Raw genomic sequence first — 20,971 nt, 5'->3', positions numbered from 1 at the left:
ATATACGACTTATGATTCCCCAGGCAAAAGTGTCTGTGCTTGGTACTGTAGATGTATCTCGTTTCTCCTCTGTGTTAGATCAGGGAGTTGTTGGTTAGATAATCATACCCTTAACTTGGACTCAAATGAATCTCTCGACCGCACACGGCGAATGTATGACATTAAAGGATGAAAACAAGTTCACTAAAAAAAAAGATTTCAAAGTCACGTAGAGCAAGAGTAGAAAAAGTTGAGCAAAAAGAGATGTTTCCTACACAAATAACGCTTTCATCTCCGTTTAATCTCTGTAATTTCAAATTAAAGATAATTCCTCTTCGAGATTCATCCGTCGATTGAAGATTCCTAGACATTCCTTCCAATATCCATACCTATAACCAAAGCCTATGCATGAAGACTAACGAAACCACAAACGTCTCGACCCGAAATATCTTTTATAATTCCCGGCAAAGCGAGCTGGTGTACGTATACACGTAATAATGTAAATGAAGCGGGTTCCTCTGAAGTGAATTTGATTTATAGATATATATATACATGTATTTATATATATATATATGTAATCTGTAGCACTTGCTTTGCAGAGGCGATAGCTCGTGTGCGTACGAAGATACACTGCATGTACATATGTATCTGTGTAACTTGGCGCAACTATAGTCCTACTGTACATAGGACGCGGTGTCTGCGTACAAGCGTATATTCATGCACAGTGATCGAATTAACATGTGATATGCAACCGTGTTAGGAAGCGTGATGAATTTTTTTTTTAAAGAATGAAAAAGGATCCACATGGATGGTCAGCTGTGTTAAAGACTAAAACAGGAATGTTTACCATTTAAACAATTAGTTCACCTTAACAAAATAGATCAATTCGTGGTGTATTTTCATCTGTGTAAATATTTAAGAGCTACTGTAGTTGGCGGCGCCTATATATAATTTTAACCGATATATATATATATATATATATATATATATATATATATATATATATATATATATATATATATATATATATATATATATATATATATGTTTGGTTTGGTGTCAGTATAGGTATACTAATGATTATATGGGTCAATTTCAATTTATTGCAAGAAAACAGTTAACTTGGGACAGAATTAAGGAATCAGGCTTTTCTTTTATAAACATGCAGGTGCTCCTAACGATGCGGTAAATTAAAAACAACTTAATTTAAAAAGTATTATATTATACTATTAGTATAGCCTATTTATAGTCTATTGCAGTGTGCACATTGCTTATTTGTGCCAAGTTTTCAGGGGGTGGGAATGGGAACGGGGTGGGGTGGTTGTGGGTTTGGATAAGCGCCATTATAGCATTGGGGTGGGGCAGAGGGTCGGGTGTAATAGGGTGAGTGTTATAAGACCATAGGTCTTTAACGATCTCACATGGTTATAACTTTAATTTAATTCCTCCTTGTCGTGTCCCTAAGGCCTCACCTCGTGATCACGCGTCCGATACATGATGGTGTCTTTTCGTCCCAGACTGTATATATGTGTATATAGCTGTCTCCAATTAAGTACCCCCCCCCCCCTTTATCAGTTTCTACCAAAGGCGGCACCCTTTTGTCATCATAAACGTTGTTTATTTTATTCTCAAGCATAACATTTGCGTGCTATAACTTTACTAAAATGTCTAAAATATATTTGTCGGCGTTACCATAATTTCATATATGAATGAATCGAAGTACGAACTTTTAATAATCTCAGAGAAAATATGGCTGTAAAAACAAAACAAAGTTAAATTGCTTACATGAAGTATGAAAATTCTAAGATTCGTAGCCATTGAGTACCGCTTAGGCTTCCGCAGATTGTTTTGATAATCTATTTATTTATTTATTGAAGTTGTAGGTATTCCTCCTTGCAATAACACTATGGAAGATTTCTTTAAAGCTTGAATGTGGTCACAAACTTAATTTCGATCAATTTTAGAACTTTTAAAGAAAACCAATGCTATCAGACTGCAATTTAGCTTATATTTATATACTATACTTTATTTGGACATTAGGGGTTTCGGTTGGCTGGACTATTTATAGACTTATAGATCCGGGTATCCCAACATTCATAACGAAAACATATTTATATATACGTCCACGGCCTCAGATAAAATGTTGATATTTATTAATTTAATAAACATCTGTCATATACCACTTGCTACACATTTATTTCTTATTTACGCCTTGGGCTTGCCTATAAAAAGTAGTAATTCTGTGTAAATTGTCAGATTCAATAGCACCAGGGGTGCACTCTGTACAATCATAACACTTGGGTAATACGCCCTCATTGACAGTTATACAAAGTTTACACGCTTTCGCACACCAGTAGAATCACTGTGTTCGAGTGGTATACGGACTTGGGTCTGTAAGTATATAAATAAATATATATATATAATTGAAATCGTAATGAGTTGTAAAATCCAAAACAGTGAAAAAACTACCAGCCTCCACTTGGATTCGAACCTGGGCCTACCGCTTTATATGCAGACACCCTAACCACTATAGGCTATGGACGCTGATTGTATGTCCAAGGGTTCGAAACCGGTAAGGAAGGTCGTAATTCCACTATATATATATATATATATATATATATATATATATATATATATATATATATATATATATATATATATATATATATATATATATATATATATATATATATTTATGTAAGTGGGTGTGTATGTATGTGTTTGTGTTCCGCCCATGGAACATGTTGGATGTGCCCAGTTGGAAACAATTCAGCTTACCGGTTGTTTTACTTAACTTGATATTATGTGAAAGAATAAAGGAAAAACAGTAGTCATGCTGGTTGGATATAGATGTAATTACATGAACTTTTCCTGTTTTTCCAGATCAAACTGCTGTTCTTTTCTGTTCTTTTATAGCCCCTTTCTAAGAAACTTAATACAACATTGAATGACTTATAACATAGGTAAACAAGTATAATATATAGATATTTTGTTTCAGCCATGTGATCTGTACATAAAATGCCTGTAACTCTAAACTTATTTAAAAGAGACATATGAATTTGTTTTTATTTCCAGACTAGGTTGAAGGAAAACATGACGGAGGTGTCCATGGTTTCTGCTGTATAGATTACGATACATCAGGAAACGGTGGTGGGGGGGGGGGGGGTGGAAGTATACATTGGAAGGAGGTTGGGTTAGGGAGCTTCTGAAAAAGGAGGAAATTATATACAGACAAAATATGGTGATCGGATTGGGAACCTGTGATGCATCCTACGGACAAGCGGGAACGAGGACGAGGAAAGGGGAGGGGGAAGTTGGTTCGAGTTTTACACATATTTAGCTCAAATTGAGCATTCGTCAACTAAAGGAATATTCCTTTCTGTTATATTTAAAAAGTTCTCACTGGTTAAAAATAATCTTAAAGATATGAATGTTTTTCTTCCTTCATAATTTCGTTTTTTTCCGTTTATGATACCTTTTTATTATCTATTTAGACAAGGGCAGAGAAAGTAACATTCGTCATAACAAATCAGTTGAAAAATGTATTTTTGGTTTATATGAGAAGAAAAACAATTATCCATTTATAACTTGTTGTTGTTGTTGTTTTTGTTCATGATGATGTTTCCATTATTTATTTTTCCACTAAGACTTTTCAAAATTTCCTGTTCATTAACCTATGTAATTACATCAATGCAAAACGCTTAACATCTTGTCTCTGTTAAGTTAGCAGTAAATTTGATCGGACGTCAAAAAAGGTAAAGTTTGCAAACGCTAACCGACTGCATGTATTTGTTAAGTCATGCAGTATTTTTACTCATTTATATCACTTAGGGGAACGCGCTATTTGTTTTTGCTAGGTGATGGTCGACTCAGTCACCCCCCCCCCTCACCCCAACTTCCAATAATGTACTTAAGTTTTCCTTTTTTGAAGAAAAAAAAGTTATTCATGATTAAATATCAGAGAAAGCTCAAATCTCAAAAATATAGAGATACACGGTAGAATATTGGAATAACAAAAACAGATGTTTCGGTGACCGGATTCGGTGTTCGGTGTTCGGTATATCAATCTCACTCAGCATACTATTGTATTATAGCCTACTTAACAACTATATAAGAAAGAAGTTTCGATCTTGGTATGCATCTTCTCCAGATTTGGATTGAAACGAAAATCCTTGAGTCACAAAGACAGGGCTGGGGGGTCGGAGAGGGGTGGGGGCACGTGTATAAAAAAAAACTCAAAACTGAAAGACAACTTTCCAAAAATTAGGGAGTAGCCATTTCCCTTTCTGTTTCGTAATGAAAAAAGTGTCCATTTGCTAATAAAATTATTTGTTCCCTTTTTGTTACGAACTTAAAAAAAAAAATGTACGTAAACAATGCCCTGTTCAGGCTTTTGTCATAAAGCAAAAATGTGACAAAACTAGCTGCCAAATAGTTTGGTTTTATTGAAAGAAAAAATCCCATTTAAATTCTAGTATTTATGGTACAGATGGTCCATTTTGTCATGACGTTTTAAGGTGATCCTGTGTTAAGCCCCTTTATTTAAGTTACATGTCCATCTGCTCTCCTAAGTTTGTGCCTCCCTCCCTCAACCCGGCCCTCCTATATCTCGCCTTATTGAACCCCTCTTTCGTCATCTCTGGATAGAGGTGACAAGTAAAATAAGCAGAAAGAATAGGATAGACAACAATCTAATTCATCTCGTCTGTTATTTTGTCCATTTAATTTTTATCCTGTGCGTACTTTGTGTCAGATCACCTCTGAAAATCAAACTATAGATCAATACGTCATGCTATCAAACTTTTTTTCATACATATATTTCTCTATACGTTTTTTTTTTGTTTTGTTTTTTTGCAGTATATGGAACATATTTTTGCATGGTTTGTATCTCGCCCTCCAACGGATAATAATTAGGAAACTACCCGATTGTAAAGTGCTTGCATTTATTTATGTAAATTACACTTTTGCCTAGGTAATGTTTTTTTTGTTCGTAATTCGGGGCGATAATAAATATGAACTCTAAATATAGGCTACTAAACGAAAAGGTGAACTATAACAACAGTTTATAACTTCATCACCATATGCATGGTTAGCATTTCAGAGGATTTAAAGTACGCACAGAAACATACTTTTTTTTTTCTTAACGGGACAATAAATCGAAGCAACAGGAAATTAGCCGCTTGCTTACCCAAATTTGGTGAAGACTACATGTCTTGCTCAAGTTTATGTCACCATGGAAACTTGTGAATCATAAATGCTCGGATTGTTTCCAACGTCAATGGGAGTACCGACAGCCGCCTGCGATCCCTATCCTGTTACACCCTTCTCAAGTTAAACAACGTAACGACATCGTTTCCTCGTCGATGATGATATGATCATACTAGAACACTTTGGAATTGTTTACTTCTTCCCCCTTTTTTCATTACGAATTACGGATGTCCTGAAACCTTTGTGATTGTTGGTGAAAGTTCATGTATATATATCAAAAAACACGGAAGTAAGCCATTGTCATTTATCGGGTAGACATCAGCGGCGTATGCAAAGTCCCAACCCATCTCTCCCCAGGCTCCTCCATGGTCAGTCGGTCGAGGGATTGTTTCCGTGTTTCAAAATTCAAACGTATTTATAAGCAAAGTCTTGCGTTAGGACCTAACTATAGACCTATTTTATTGTCGCAAATATGCCTCAGAAAAATTGCACCATTTGACGCCTTAAACTTTGCATTATTTTTTTCTAGGGGAGGACTCTCGGACAACCGAACAAAGGGAGCCTCGTTCAACGTAACCCACAGCTACACCACTCTTTCTAAAAATTGTTGACCCGCATTCAGTCAGTTCGTTAAGGTCCATGCCCCTACCAAAATCAGTCGAGGAAAAGTTAGAAATTTCTACCCTCCCCTCCACCACCCTTAAAACGTAGAAACTTACCGTTTGAATATATTGTGACCAGAATGTTAGAATTACAACAGGCATCCTATTCAAAGAGTCCATTTGCATATTATAGGGAGATGACCTCACAGTGAAATTTGAAAGTAATTTATTAGTGAAATGAATGAAGAAGCTTCCTGCTGTGAAAGACACAAGATTTGAAAGAGACATGTGAACTTCTGTATTTTATAAGGTATGTATTCTTTGTCCGTTTTACTATTAAACATTATTCCATTGGTGATAAACCTTTACGGTATATAGCATTTCCGTTACGGTAAATAGTTGGCGCTATACGACAATGGTAATTGGAGTATGTGAAAATCCAGTGTAAAAATGAACAACGGTTAATTGCTCGGACTTGCGTAGCATTATAAGACCGTCAGAGGAAGTTGAAAAGGTTTCAGTCTGCATGTCCTATATACATAATAAGAGAACTGATGACTGATTCAGCTAACTCAAGCTAGGAGTGGAGATACTTTTTATCACCCGAGCTCTATCACTGCTTTCGTCTTGTATTACTTTGAAATATATATTTTTTTATCAACGATCAGTAACATCTTAAAGGTAGTCAGTATAGGTCCCAAATGATAGCAAGCTATAATTGCTAGAAGTTTTCAAAAAGTACTTTCCTGGAGGTCTTTACTCTCCAAATTGTTCTCAGACATTGTTAAGGAACACACAAGATGACTGAATGTCCCAGTGAAGAAAATGTCCTTGAAGATTGTAATAAATTGCCTTCAGTTTAAGAATTTTGACCTAAGGTGACCATATTTGAATATCTAGCATATTCGGGGCCCATACAGCATACCTTTTAAGGAGACTATGTAGTGACACAAAAATTGCTTGGTACATGTGTCAAAATATGAAACACATTTTGGACAGTTCTGGAATACCTCTTTGATTGGTACTTATACTTTTATGATAACAAACTTATCAAGAACAGTACTGTTCACAGGATTTCAAAGGCCGGGGGGGGGGTGGGGGGTGGGTGGGAGGGAGTCTAAAGCCCCCTTCTGAGTGATTGAGGTAGATGCATGAACCATTATAGAAGGGCCTGAGGCAGATAAACACTTTATAAAGGTGGTCCACTTCCCCATGCCCACTACCAGCCCATTTGCGTAGGCAGAATTACGTCAGTAATTTGGGAAGTTGAAAGAAATAATCTGTCACTAAATTATATATCTGATACAATAAAGCATAACATATCGTCATGTAATCAATTAAACTATATTACACAATATGTATACTATTAGCTCTCCAAACTAATGTTATAATATACTTCTTACTTATCTTTGTCATTCATGACTTTTTTTTGGCCTTTTCTGAAAATAGTAAAATGCTTTACACACCATAAACATTTTAATTTTTATTAATTATTATAGTACCAAGGAAACTGTGAATATTAAATCATTTTCAGAACAAAATAACAAATTTTCACACACTGGGGATTTGAGTTGACAATTACATTATTTCATGTATGTTAACCATTAAGTTGGCTGAAAATCATCATTAACATTACCAAAACAAATGTTCAAATTATTAAATACAGGTCTGTCAATCAATCGCCTTAAAATCCTAAATATGAAAACTAAAATTCTTTGAGTATATTGAAATGGTTTTCGAAAATCCTTTCTCCAGGGAAATGGACTTTTTCTGTTACTTTTCCACCGCAAGATCGTAAGCTATCCACAAAAAGCCGCTCCTGTTCACCGATATGAGGCCGTACCATATCCTGAACCTGCCAAGGGGTAACATGAACTTGAAGCTCATAACCTCTCAAAGCCAGCTTTGAGAGAGTCTTTCTCTCTGTAATCCAAACATTTATATCTGGATTGCTATGACCACCATCTAACCAAATGATCGACTTCAACCTTTGACAAAAGTGATCGTAATGTCCCCTTGAAATTTTCTCGGGGCATTTTCCTATTTCAGTGATGATCTGGTTTAACACCATGCAACCTTTACTGAATCCAACCAATGTCACGGGAAGGTCTCTGAATGATGTTTCCAAATTTTCTGACGATGGGGACTCTTGCCGACGAGATTCGGTTTTATTTTCTTGTGACGTCTGCTTTGTAATATACCTTTGAGTTCCCTGCCGTATTAGCATTTCAAGGTGCACTATTGCATCATGATACTCAAAATTCTCTGGTGATCCAAGAAGGTCACAATTAATAAAATTATAATAGCAGCTAAACATACCATCATGCATTCTACTAGGATGTACTAGCCAAACAATACTATTAGGAAACCGTTTGGTGATAATTTGAGAGGTGTGCTCATACGACCAATTCTTCCATTGTCTGCTTTGAAGGTTTTCGATCATTTTCTCATGATAGTTCTGTAATATGAAGAAAAATATGAATGATGATGCATCATACATTATGCACTTGTGGTACACTGTCACAAAGTTTGCAGTGAGAGAAAGCAATCAAGCAAACAAAATTAGCAAAATACTGCCAACCACACCTTGCAATAGGTCCTCCATAGATTACTTACTGTCAGAGTCAAAATGAGCATGTGGCCCCTTCATCTGTCAAAGTGATCAGCTCAGTTGAACATTACATTAACAAGAATATCCACACACTTTTCTAATCAGGGAGAGCAGTGGAAACCTTTTAAAATAACTTGATTGCAACTCCACCCGAAAAATGCAAAAATGATACCTTCTGGAGGGCGGGTATTTTATTATCGTACCAGGTTTATTCCGAGCTCTACTGGTTACTCATATCAGGTTAGACCAAGAGTTCAGAATAAGATTGACCAACTTGACCTACGTAAACTACTTTCGTGGGATACCCTTGATTAATAACAAGTAGCTAACCTATCAACCCTTACATTATATCCAGTTCCACGAATACCCTTAAGTAAAATCAACTATTTAGGCCTTCCTAGCTAAACAACATGACCAAAACGTCGTCCTCCTACATATTCATATGATTTCTAATCTTTATTGAAACATGGAAATAGTCTACAACACAAACACTACCTGGAGGTCTCCAGGGAAGAAGACGATATGCTGAACAATTTCTCGCACATCCACTTCCAATGACAACGTAAGTGTATTTTGGCGTCCAGAATATCCTTCCACATTTTCCAAGATAGTCGACATTTTCATCGAAATAATTTGTGACACACATATACTCCTTAATATTTAATTACATTTCTCGCTTTTTGATAAACAAAAAGCCGTGTATCAAGAATGAAATAAAATGATCATAGAGTATACCGCAGTTCCGCAGTTTACTGGGGATACATTTTACTTAACTACTGAACGCCAATCAAGCAAAAATGTTCGGTGATATCGATGTTCTACAGATGATGTTGGGTGGGCTTCAGTACATGCTCTGGCTTCCATGTTATCGTGTATAGTGAAATAGGTACATAAAATAGATGGCCGACGCTATAACGGGTTCGTGGCTAACTTGTCAAAGTTGGAGGGGCAGAGCGTTTGTTTGGCGGAGAGGGGGGGGGGGGATCTGCGTGGATCAACCATAGGGGTCAATTACTGAACCTTAATTTGAAGGGGGAAATGGGGAAGGGCATAATTGAAATTTGTCTACAGGCCCGCGCTACTAACGTTGTTGATGTCGATGTATTTCTCCAGAGTAAGCGAGTTCAGAGAACAGTTTATTTGCATTGCACAATGGAGGTCAAGAGGTCAAATAAGAATACTCTCGTTGAGACGAGGGTTGTCTGTTTGCGTAACCACGTTAACTTAATGAGCACCTACAGTAAACATTAGAAATCGCAAAATTTACGTCTGTTTTTTCGCTTCGGGATGGATATTCCTACAAGTTTGGACGAGTTTAAACTTTGGAAAGTGACAGACTGAAGGAATTTTTAAAGAAACGAAAGTTGAAGATGAGTGGCCGAAAAGAAGAGTTGGTTGCTTTAGCGTATGCTGCCGTTCAGATGAACATTGCTGAAGTTAACATAGCAGATGCGCGAAAAGAAAAGGCAGATGACTACGCATCGGTACTTCAGGTTGAAGGAGAGACCCTGCAATGCATGCCCGATCCTTTTTCGTATTTGCCACTTGCATGGGAAGCCGAATTTGCAATGGAAAAATGGCCGCCTTGCATGTACATCGATATTTGCGCATTATTTTACCAGTATTGATAACATTGAACTGGAGCAAAGACTGATGACGGACTATAAAGATGGTAAAGCCTTCAGCTATTTAGAGTCTGTGTGGCTCGGGGAAATTTTTACAATGCCATTTCTGCCGAGTCAAGGTTGTGCTTTCTAAAGGCAGAGTGTACACCATGCATCGCAGCGTATTAATAATATTCCTTGGAATAACACCTGGAAATTGCCCCACCCACTATTATTTTTGATAATGTTCTTCCCCAAATAAAATAAATATCTTCTTTTTTTCTGTTTGAACAAATTGAACCCACCCCAAGGGCGGCGGAACCGGGGGGGCACAGGGGGCACGTGCCCCCCCACTTTTCCTCAGGGTTAAAAATGTGCCCTTTTTCTACATAAAAATTGAGGTGTCTCAAGTTAGCAAGAGGCCAGGGAACCAGAATGAACACTCGGGAAGGGCCGTTTCCGGCCATCTGAGGGGTTTGTAAAACCAAAAATTTTCTTGTACGCTCCGCGCCAACCGATGGTGGCGCTCCGCTCAGAATGTCGTGCATACAACTTTGGATATTGCAGTGCTAGTATGCATTTTTTCCATGAAAGGGGAGGGGGGGGGGGGAGCGTTGATGGAGTGATGTGTATACGCGAGAAAGATAATACAATAAGAGTTATAAAGGGTACTAAATATAAGACTACATCAGTCAAATTGAATTTCTGCAAAGTGCCCTTTGATGTCGGTGCCCCCCCAGATTAAAAGTGCTTCCGCCGCCCTTGACCCACCCTATAAGGAGTAGGAATATGCCAAGAATAAGACTAAGCTTATTTTAAATCACGCATAAAAATGAAGAGAACTAATATTTCTTAACATGAAAAACCAACTATACAAGATATCAATGCCTCTTCTATGCAGTGTTCGTTGATGGGCGTAAAAGCAACGAGTATGAGGATAGGTTATGTACGTAGGCCTATTTATATTCTGTTTCCGAGGATTCCATTCTCAGTTGACCTGACCCCAAGTAAGAATCGGACATGCGCACTCGTAACTCCGAACTCGCTTACGAGTAACTCCATTATAAGGTTGAATAGAATGATAACCATTGGTATTCCAAACTCATGTCGGATCATTGTCTCAAGTCACTGCAATATTTCTAATATGGCGAATTATGGAAAAACTTTTTTGAAAATTGAGTCAATATAGAAGATGCTGGGTAGTGAAAGTTTCATTTGAATATCGCGAGGCGGAGCATCGCCAGACTGGCCCAGTGATAGCGTGTAACACTACTAGTGTTGTTGACTCGTGTCGATGACTTGGGCTCGATCGAATCACACGTTTTTGCTCTATTTATAATTTGATCTGCCTTGAACTTGATAAATTACATGTGACTCTGCTTGAGTAGGCACTACCAACAAGGGCGGCGGAACCGGGGGGGCACAGGGGGCACGTGCCCCCCCACTTTTCCTCAGGGTTAAAAATGTGCCCTTTTTCTACATAAAAATTGAGGTGTCTCAAGTTAGCAAGAGGCCAGGGAACCAGAATGAACACTCGGGAAGGGCCGTTTCCGGCCATCTGAGGGGTTTGTAAAACCAAAAATTTTCTTGTACGCTCCGCGCCAACCGATGGTGGCGCTCCGCTCAGAATGTCGTGCATACAACTTTGGATATTGCAGTGCTAGTATGCATTTTTTCCATGAAAGGGGAGGGGGGGGGGGAGCGTTGATGGAGTGATGTGTATACGCGAGAAAGATAATACAATAAGAGTTATAAAGGGTACTAAATATAAGACTACATCAGTCAAATTGAATTTCTGCAAAGTGCCCTTTGATGTCGGTGCCCCCCCAGATTAAAAGTGCTTCCGCCGCCCTTGACTACCAATTGATTAAGCGAGACAACTGGAAACTTGTTTTGTTCTAAATATCACTTACAAAGAGACTGACGCATGGTTTTTATTCCACGAGCTTATTTTTATTAGTATATAAAGGTAGATGCCCTGACGTTTTGACCCAAGCAGGGCCTCCTTCAGGGGTGAACCAAAACAGGAACAGACTAAGGACACGTTTAAAGTAAACCGTTAGATCGGCAACTGACTTGAAACAAATTGAAAGTTTCGATCAACAAGATATGCTGTATTTCTATCATTATTTTTTTTGTTAATATATGAGGCTCATCAATTAAAGTGACTGGACTTCTTAGTCTAACGCACAGACCAACACATAAGTCAGTATAAATGCATCAGGTCTTCCCTCAAGTAAGATATTTACTTAGTACAGTTTATTACAAACATGGAGGTATTAAACATCTGCCAAGGACAAATAGTGTTGAATTTCATCAAAGAGTGCTTAAATGTTGATGAAGGTTAAAAAAAATACACGTTTAGATCGATGATAAATTATTCTTCTGAAAGAAAGTACTTACCCACTTTGTATTCCCGCGATCATTATCTCCTGAATTACAACGAAGCTAAACCACCATGTTGCTATAGATTGAATTATAGAATGCTTTCAGTAAATGAAGTATGTTTGTATACAATACATGCATATGACTATCCTCACTATCGTGATCGTGAGGGTAACTCAACTGTTAGAACAATTCATATCTAACAATTTCGGTCACTTATTATAATTTCAAATCATCAAACATTGAACATCAAATGATCGATGCCTAGAATGAAAATAAAATGAAGTAAAATTAAACATATGTCAGATGTCTGCAAATAGATTGAAATGTCCTAAGTGTTTATACACCGAAGCTCTCAACAACCAAACCCCAACAGGAGAAATAAGTACATATAACACATCAAACATAACGACTGAACTTTGTAGACTAACGTACCTAGCAACAAACAATGTTGTGAAAGACTCGCTTGTCCCGGAAAAGCAGAACACAACACGTTGAAATGTTACGCTACAGCACGTATTACTATTAGTACATGTAAACATTGAATTTGTGCAGGTTGCCCTGTTGTTTCCAAAGCCTACGAAAAGTAACTGGCTCAAAGGACGAAACGAAGATTTCATCGATCACTCGTCATTTGCGATTTATTTGTAATTAACCTTAAGAAGAAAAGTCAAGATGAGTACCAGACAAGTTTTGCAAGGTTAGAAATGTTAACGTCAAACTTGCCTCTGGCTAGCCTGGGCATAGGCCTAGCCTACATGTCAAGTTAACTTGACTTGAGGTTACACTAAAGTGTCAGCAGCCTTAGCTATAGTTAAGCCTTAGCTATAGCTAAGTTAGTAATGTTGTTCCATGGCTAGTTTCTTATTCCCTTGTTGTATTTAACTGACATTGACTCTAGTCATAGCCTATACCAAAGTGAGGCTACTGAACAAGTTAGCTGCTTAGCCTACCCACAAACTAAGTGTTTTACCATGCTAGCCTAGGGCTAAACTTAAAATTTGGCCTGCAATAGCGGTGTAGGCCAGCGAAACAATAATAAACATCAGTAAAAAAAACTCCTGACAATGGGTAAGCACTAAGAATGACAGAAAGAGTAATGCAAAAAGTAACCTTGTAATTGTGGCAAGCTAATTGCTGAGATTCCTTCGAATGTATTATCTTGACATGAGACAGTACAAATTGCCTATGAATATCAAATCAGGTGTACTCCTTTTAATTATTTCATTCCCTGGAGCTAGTGTATTTGTGACAAATGCACAGACTTACAAAGGTCACAAAAGTTAACAACATGTTCAACACATGTGTTAAGCATTTCTGATTGTGTTTGAATAGTTATTTGAATGGTATTCACAAGTTTGATGGTAATTATTTTTTACCACAAGTTTTCATAATACCATAAACTGGAGCAAAGACAGTTTTGACAGTATTTTGCTACTTTCAAGCGATGTCATTTTTGTTTCACTTTATAGCCCTATTTAAATGAAAGCACCCTTAACATTTTTGTGTTATTTTTCCAACAGTGTTTGAGCAGTACCAGAAGTCGAGGACAACTTTTGTACAGACTGTTGCAGAGTTGGCTTCACGATCACAGAATATTGAAATTCTTCAGAATGCTGGTTTGTACCTTTTGGTTTTCAGTATGTAGTGTAGGCCTATCTACTGATCAGCTTCTAATCGTACCCGACACATAGTTTATATTAAGTAACTTGAATATATCATATTTAGCTCTTCAAGTCTGCGTCATATAATTTTTCGTGTATAGATAGTACATAGCCCTAAGTCAAATAGCTGCAAGTCTATCCGAAATATAATCTTGTAATAATTCTAAAGTATTGCTTAACCAAATATTACTTTTCAACAGGTGCCATGTCCTTACTCCGTCCACTGCTTTTGGACATTGTGCCTTCAGTTCAACAAACAGCTGCCCTCGCTCTCGGCCGACTAGCAAATTATAACGAAGATCTGGCCGAAGCAGTTGTCAAAGCTGACATTCTTCCACAGTTGGTTTATTCATTGGCAGAACAAAATGTAAGAAATCTTGCCCTTTTTTTATAATTATCATTAAATAAATATTCTCAATACTTCATAGTTGAATAAAATAATAATAACTAAGTTTCATTTTAAATCAGTGCAGGTCTTGAAAATTTGCAAATTTTGATGCTTGTAATAACTTTCATAATTGCTTTTTGATACTAAACATTGAATAAAAAAATAAAGTGTACCTTTGGACTTTTTCTCTCTTGTTTTTCACTATTGCAGAGATTTTACAAGAAAGCAGCATCATTTGTACTGCGTGCTGTAGCTAAACATTCCCCCGGCTTGGCTCAATCCGTCGTGGACTGCGGAGCCCTGGATGCACTGGTCATATGCTTAGAGGAATTTGACCCCGGTGTGAAGGAAGCAGCCGCATGGGCTCTCGGGTATATTGCCCGGCATAACGGAGGTAATTAAAATTTCACTTGCTACTGTTAATTTATTGTAGGTAACGATTGGTCTGGGAGTACATTAAAGATCACTTAATAACCAAACCTACGGTAAAGAATAAGTTTACGTTAGTGACTGGTGACAATCGAACTTACCAGTTTTAACACCAGGGGAGGGAATGCAAGGCAAGATTATGCCAAAGATTCAAGAAATTGCTCATTATCTTAGACACAAAAGCTCAGTTTTTCAACAAATTTTGCCTCAAACATCCCACTTGGCTCGCTGACTCCCTCTCTCTTGCAACTTCAGTATTTTGGTGGTAATGGGATACAATGCGGGGAAAATTTCAAACTGGTTGTCCTGTCAAAGGTCTTGCATTCACTACAACATATGTTACAATTCATTACACGTCATCAGACAGTCTTTTAGAGAACAGTTGTAAACATCAGCAGTGATGAGTCATGATGTTGCACATATCTTTAGTGATCTTATATATTACCTAGCTAGAAAGTAAAAACACAGAGTGAAGGTTTAGTGAGTTTAGCGAAATGATTGTTCATTACTGTATGTTTTTGTTTCTTCTCTATAGAGCTGGCACAGTCAGTGGTCGATGCAGGTGCAGTCCCACTCCTGGTACTCTGCATCCAGGAACCGGAGTTATCGTTGAAGCGTATCTCGGCCTCTGCTCTCAGCGATATCTGTAAGCACTCCCCCGAACTAGCCCAGACTGTCGTAGATGCAGGAGCCATTGCTCACCTGGCTCAGATGGTCTTGAACCCCGATGCTAAATTGAAGGTATGTTGTTAGGTTTTCTCAGTTGTAATCCATTGATTTTTTTCTTTTCCTTCAATAGCCTTTCAACTGAACAATAGCTTTTCAACCCAAAGTAAAAGTAGGAATTGGAATGTCCATTTGAAGTGTTTGGTAATGAAGTCTCAAGGGAGTGCTAAATTTTACCAGACATTTGCAATATGTTTGAGCCTTCCTGTAATCTTGGTCTCAAAAGAACTTGATAGGGGGGGGGGGGCAAGACAGATGCAGTCATTTATGAGGGCCATACCATATGTTGGGCCTTATACTAAATAAACTTGATCACAATACTGTGGTGAAAGCTCTAGTATTTTTTGACATAGCAGACTTGAAGTATGATTCTTGAGCAATTTGTCATCAGTTTTGCTGTATAATTAATTTAATCTAAGATGTGAAAAAACATACATAATTACATGTATCATAGCAAACAGAAATAAAGTATGGTGTTGACATTACATGGTGATGTAACATTCTTGATATAATAATTCACTTATCTACAGAGGCAAGTGTTCTCTGCACTGAGCCAAATCTCCAAGCACTCCGTGGACCTGGCCGAGATGGTCGTGGAGGCCGAGATTTTTCCGGCCGTCTTGACCTGTCTCAAGGACCAAGACGAATATGTGAGGAAGAACGTGGCAACTCTGATCAGGGAAATAGCTAAACACACCCCGGAGTTATCTCAGCTGATCGTGAACGCCGGAGGAGTAGCCGCAGTGGTGGACTACGTGGGCGAATCTAAGGGGAACGTCAGACTCCCCGGTGTCATGATGTTGGGTTACGTCGCTGCTCATTCAGAGAACTTGGCCATGGCAGTCATTGTCTCCAAGGTACGCACAGCTTTTATGCTTAATAACGACAAACGGTTGAAAGAGGTTCTCAGTTTTATGTGTAGAAGAAGGAATATTATGAGAGTAATCATCCAATAGCTAATTGTTGTGTCTTTGGTATTCATGATTTTGTTCATTGCAGGTAAGTACTAAGTTATTAGCAGAGGTAAGTACTAAGTGGTAACCAGAGGTAAGTACTAAGTAGTAACCAGAAGGTAGGTGCTAAGTAGAAACCAAAGGTAAAGTGCTAAGCAGTAACCAGAGGTAAGTACTAATAAGTAACCAGAGGTAAGTGATAAGTAATACCCAGAAATCAGTGCTAAGTAGTAACCAGAGGTAAGTACTAAGTAGTAACCAGAGGTAAGTACTTGAAACTAACCAGACGTGAATTACTAAGTACTTATCAGAGGTGCAATCACTATTAAGAAAGAGAAAGAAATGTTAACTAATTTTTTTCACCTCACTACCTGTTGATTTTGGTCAAAAGTGTCAGTGGTATGGTGGTGAAAACTTTAAATTGTGATTTGAAACGATGAAAGTGGATAGAAATTGTTCAGAAATGTTTTCCAATGGATGTGAAAACAGTACTTGGCTGTTATTAACATCCATTTCTGACATATCTTATCTGCAAAAGCTTACTGTCATGGGATGAAAATCAAGATATAAATATTCTCTCTCTCTCTCTTTGTCTATACAGGGGGTCACCCAACTTGCTATAACTCTGGTGGAAGAGCCAGAGGATCACATACAGGCAGCAGCTGCCTGGGCGCTAGGACAGATTGGACGACACACCCCTGAACATGCTAAGGCTGTAGCGGTGGCTAATGTGTTACCCCGACTCCTTCAGTGCTACACTAGAGCAGATGCCTCGGAAGACTTACAGACTAAGGTAGATCTTTCACATATGAGTTTGCCCATTATTGATAAAAATTTGGTGACGCAAGCTGCAGTTGTTGGAAATTTGGATGTTGAAGGTCGTCAATATTGCCTCCAAATATGTATCTTGCGAACAAACTGTTAAAATGTATTAAAAGTATTGTATGAGATATGTTGACCTGAAAAGATATCCAGACAGGGAGCTGTGGAATTAGGGGGAAGATTATATATTAAATTATTTATAATTAAATTTGAAATTTGTATCTTCAAAGGGGATCCAATTGTCAGTCATTGTTGCAGCTAACTTTAAAATGAGTCTAGCTATTGATAAAAGTCTCTTTACAACCCTACTGTTTTGTTGGAACCTTCTAATTTCTGAGAGTACCCATTCTAAAGTTCACCAACTCAGATCAAATTTTGAAGGATAAAACTAACTCCAAGCACAGTGATCCTGTACAAATTTTATTTAATGAACTTTTGAAGAAGTCGTTTTTTTAACTCGCTCTCTCTCTGACCCATACCCTTCCCTGCCATCCTTCTCCTTTTTTGATTCCTGGTTACTCAACTGGCAAAGAGATTAGTTCCTCATTCGCTGCACCCATTATCTAAAATATTTTAAGCTTTAATAGGTCATAGGACATATAATTCCAGTTGCCCATCACCTCTCCCCCCCCCTCCACCCCAGTGTTTTTTTCCTTTCTCAAAGATCTATAGCTGACAAAGTTTCAATTGTTTACAGTCATTCAGTAGTTTTTCAATTTCTGTTCCACCCTTCCCCAACAGTCTAAGAGAGCATTGAAGAACATCCTTCAAAAGTGTGTCCATCTGATGGCCCTGGAGCCCCTCCTTCACGACGCACCTCCAAACATTCTCAAGCACGTGGTCGGCCAATTCAGCAAGGTCCTCCCTCACGACCCTGCCGCCAGGAGATTATTCGTTACCAGCGGTGGACTGAAGAAGGTCCAACAGATCAAAGCGGAACCAGGCAGTGCCCTCCACGAATACATTAACACTATCAATAATTGTTTCCCAGAAGAAATTGTCAGGTAAGCCCTTCTTTTTTTTTTTGAGACTTAATAGCATGCTTCACATCTGTGCTTCCCCTAAGTACCCCCGCCTCCCAATGTTGTGATTCTGTAGGCTGGGTCAAGAAGTTTTAGAATTAAGGAATATATATACTCTATGGTAATTGATGAGTGAACTGCATATTGACTGATTTGATTGCACATTGAGTTAGTAAATGACAGCACACACACATTTATCAATATTTTTTTGTGACAGAGAAATTATGCTGTCTGATTTTCCATCAGGAAAACGTTCCTTTATGAGGATTTTTGTTTTGTTTACCAATACCAATCTTGAGCCCACCTTTGGGACCCTTTTTTTAGCATATCTACTCATAGTTTGTGAAATGTGACTGTTTAGTTTAACAACTTGGTAGAATGGTTAGATTAGCTGTTGTGATGAACAGAGAAGTAACAGCTACCTTGGTATCAAGATGTTTCTAACTTTATTTTTTTTCATTTTTTTTTTTTATAATAATCACATTTTGTTGTAAAGGAAAATTGATGATGCAAAACCTTCCCAAGATAACATGTTAGTCCTGTAAACTGTGAATATGATGATTTCACACGACACACGTTTGCTCTCCTTTTCATCGAAAGTGTTGATGGAAAACTAAGAGGAGGGGGTATGCTAGGAGAATGCATTGGCCATTTAAACTGTACAGCACACTATCAGGTTTTTACACTTAAGAGGGCACAACAGGATTCTAGCAGCTGCGGGATCAATCTTTTTACTATAATTTTCTTACTTGACCATTTTCAACTCTATGAATATTTGAAGTTTCTCTTTCGTCTGTCTTCCCTTTTACAAATGCACGATCCCTTCTACCATGCCCAGCAAACTGATAAGTTTAAACACTGCACCCCTTCCCCCCCCCTCCTCCTTATACCTTTCCTAAAGTCTTTGGTATGGTAATGAGGAAATATTTTGTTGTTTTGTTGCAGATATTACTCGCCAGGTTACTCGGACCAACTTTTGGACAGAGTGGAGCAATTCCAACCAGTGGCTTAATAAAACTTAGTGTTAAAACTTTTTGATGAGAATAAAAAATGATTTGATCGACAGAAATAATGACTCAAAACCGTCCACCAAAATACAAACCCTTGTTTCTCTTTCATTTAACTGTTGTCAGTTTGTAAGGAAAGGTTTGTTCTGCCTTGTTTGTACAGATATATATATATATCGTAAGCTTTATTCTTCATTCAGAAGTGTCTTAGTGTTTACTTAATCAAAACATGTAACAAAGCACAAATCTGTAATGGGTAAGGGGATGTTACTCCCATACAGAAAGTCTGGAAAAGATGGGGACAAATTGTTTGTAATGCAGCAGTCCCAAGATTACTGTCATGAAGGTGCTGTTAGAGCGAGGAAAGCATTGTATTGTATGCTAGAGATAATATGGTAAAATGTACTGTTCACATGTCTGAGTTCAGCTGTACAGATTTCACATACTTTTCAGTTGGTATTGAAATGACGTTTCTGAAAGATTTCCAAGTATTGCTTCCCCTTACAGCATACTAGGAGTAATGATATTTGACTTTCTACTGACAAATGAACATAGCTTTTCTGCACAGTATACATAGCATGGGTGTTGCTATTTAACTTACTTTCTGTACTGTTCATATGTCTGAGACTGAGTGCAGTTCTGCCTTGTGCTGCATACCCTTCTGGTGTTGCTATTAAGATTATACTTTCTGTAGCATTCAAATGTCCGAGTGCAGTGCACTGCAGATACTAAAGGTGGCAGTGTTTTAGATTAGTGCATTACTAACGGTAGGACCTATAGATAAAATGTCACACGTCTATTGCTGGGAGAATGTGCGAAGATCCTTGTTCTTTTGGCGGTAATGGAAGACAAAAATTTACTCCGTTTGGTAAATATGTAGGGAGTAATAATATGTTATCACATTTCACCGAGAATTCTCTGTTAGTATGTTTGAAATATGTTACTCCCCGAGCACATCTGGCATTAAACATTTAGCTTAATACATAAGTTTGTTTATAAAAAAATATACAAAGTGGAAAAATTTAGCAAGAGCATTCCTTACTATTTACTGGTGCTTTATGCACTGCTGCTGTTTCTGTAGTAAGTTTAGGTATAAACAGATACTTGTCTCCCAGGGCCCCCATTTCTGAGACAACCCTGATTTGTCAATGTAGATTAATTCTCACTCCCAAGAATGATAGTACTTCCTATACTATGCCTTTTTACAATTTTTAAAAAAAAATTTACACTTTTATTGACTTTCCTATTCAGCATTCATTTTGTATGTGAAAGAAAACATCGTTGTTACTGTACATACTAATGTGAAAGTATTGATCACTTCAGAGTTACTATGCTATTAAGTATTATTCTACTTTCTTTAGTTAAGTAATAATTAAGATTTTTCAATTTGAAAAAAAAAAATACAATATTTGAAAGAAAACTATAAAAGAAACACCTTTTCTGAGTTCTTGAAGTACTGTTCCCAGTCATAAGGAAACTTGTTCTTTCAAGTCTACGTTTAACACAATTGATATCAAAAACCCCTCTTCACTTTAAAACAGCTGATTCTGCTCACAATGTATCCCCCCCCC

At 37.6% G+C, this 20,971-nt stretch overlaps 2 protein-coding genes across 2 annotated transcripts; one reads left to right on the top strand and one right to left on the bottom strand.

The window, feature by feature from the left end:
- Positions 1 to 7,284: 7,284 nt before the first annotated feature.
- On the bottom strand, positions 7,285 to 9,091 carry LOC139958636 (mitochondrial protein C2orf69 homolog). The gene is made up of 2 exons (XM_071955859.1): positions 8,896 to 9,091; positions 7,285 to 8,247 (listed from the first exon to the last, which is right to left on the bottom strand). Exons 1-2 carry the CDS (start codon positions 9,022 to 9,024, stop codon positions 7,495 to 7,497), a joined length of 882 nt encoding a protein of 293 aa, XP_071811960.1. The 5' UTR covers positions 9,025 to 9,091; the 3' UTR covers positions 7,285 to 7,494.
- Positions 9,092 to 12,918: 3,827 nt separating this feature from the next.
- On the top strand, positions 12,919 to 19,494 carry LOC139958851 (sperm-associated antigen 6). Its single transcript, XM_071956234.1, has 9 exons — positions 12,919 to 13,089; positions 13,913 to 14,008; positions 14,254 to 14,420; positions 14,652 to 14,835; positions 15,406 to 15,611; positions 16,127 to 16,453; positions 17,151 to 17,342; positions 18,113 to 18,375; positions 19,339 to 19,494. The coding sequence occupies exons 1-9, from the start codon at positions 13,065 to 13,067 to the stop codon at positions 19,403 to 19,405; spliced, it is 1,527 nt and encodes a 508-aa protein (XP_071812335.1). The 5' UTR covers positions 12,919 to 13,064; the 3' UTR covers positions 19,406 to 19,494.
- The last annotated feature ends 1,477 nt before the right edge of the window (positions 19,495 to 20,971 follow it).

This window comes from Apostichopus japonicus, chromosome 18 (genome assembly GCF_037975245.1).
Source record: "Apostichopus japonicus isolate 1M-3 chromosome 18, ASM3797524v1, whole genome shotgun sequence".
NCBI lineage: Eukaryota > Metazoa > Echinodermata > Holothuroidea > Aspidochirotida > Stichopodidae > Apostichopus > Apostichopus japonicus.
Note: the sequence above shows the minus strand (reverse complement) of the source record. Positions and strands in the feature narration are given on the sequence as shown.

Coding starts and splice junctions, on each gene's coding strand:
- LOC139958851 (XM_071956234.1), top strand. CDS start 13,065: ATGAGTACCAGACAAGTTTTGCAAG. Junction 14,009..14,253: donor TGAAATTCTTCAGAATGCTG/GTTTGTACCTTT, acceptor ACTTTTCAACAG/GTGCCATGTCCTTACTCCGT. Junction 15,612..16,126: donor ACCCCGATGCTAAATTGAAG/GTATGTTGTTAG, acceptor ACTTATCTACAG/AGGCAAGTGTTCTCTGCACT.
- LOC139958636 (XM_071955859.1), bottom strand. CDS start 9,024: ATGAAAATGTCGACTATCTTGGAAAATGTGGAAGGATATTCTGGACGC. Junction 8,248..8,895: donor TCTTCCCTGGAGACCTCCAG/GTAGTGTTTGTG, acceptor TTCATATTACAG/AACTATCATGAGAAAATGAT.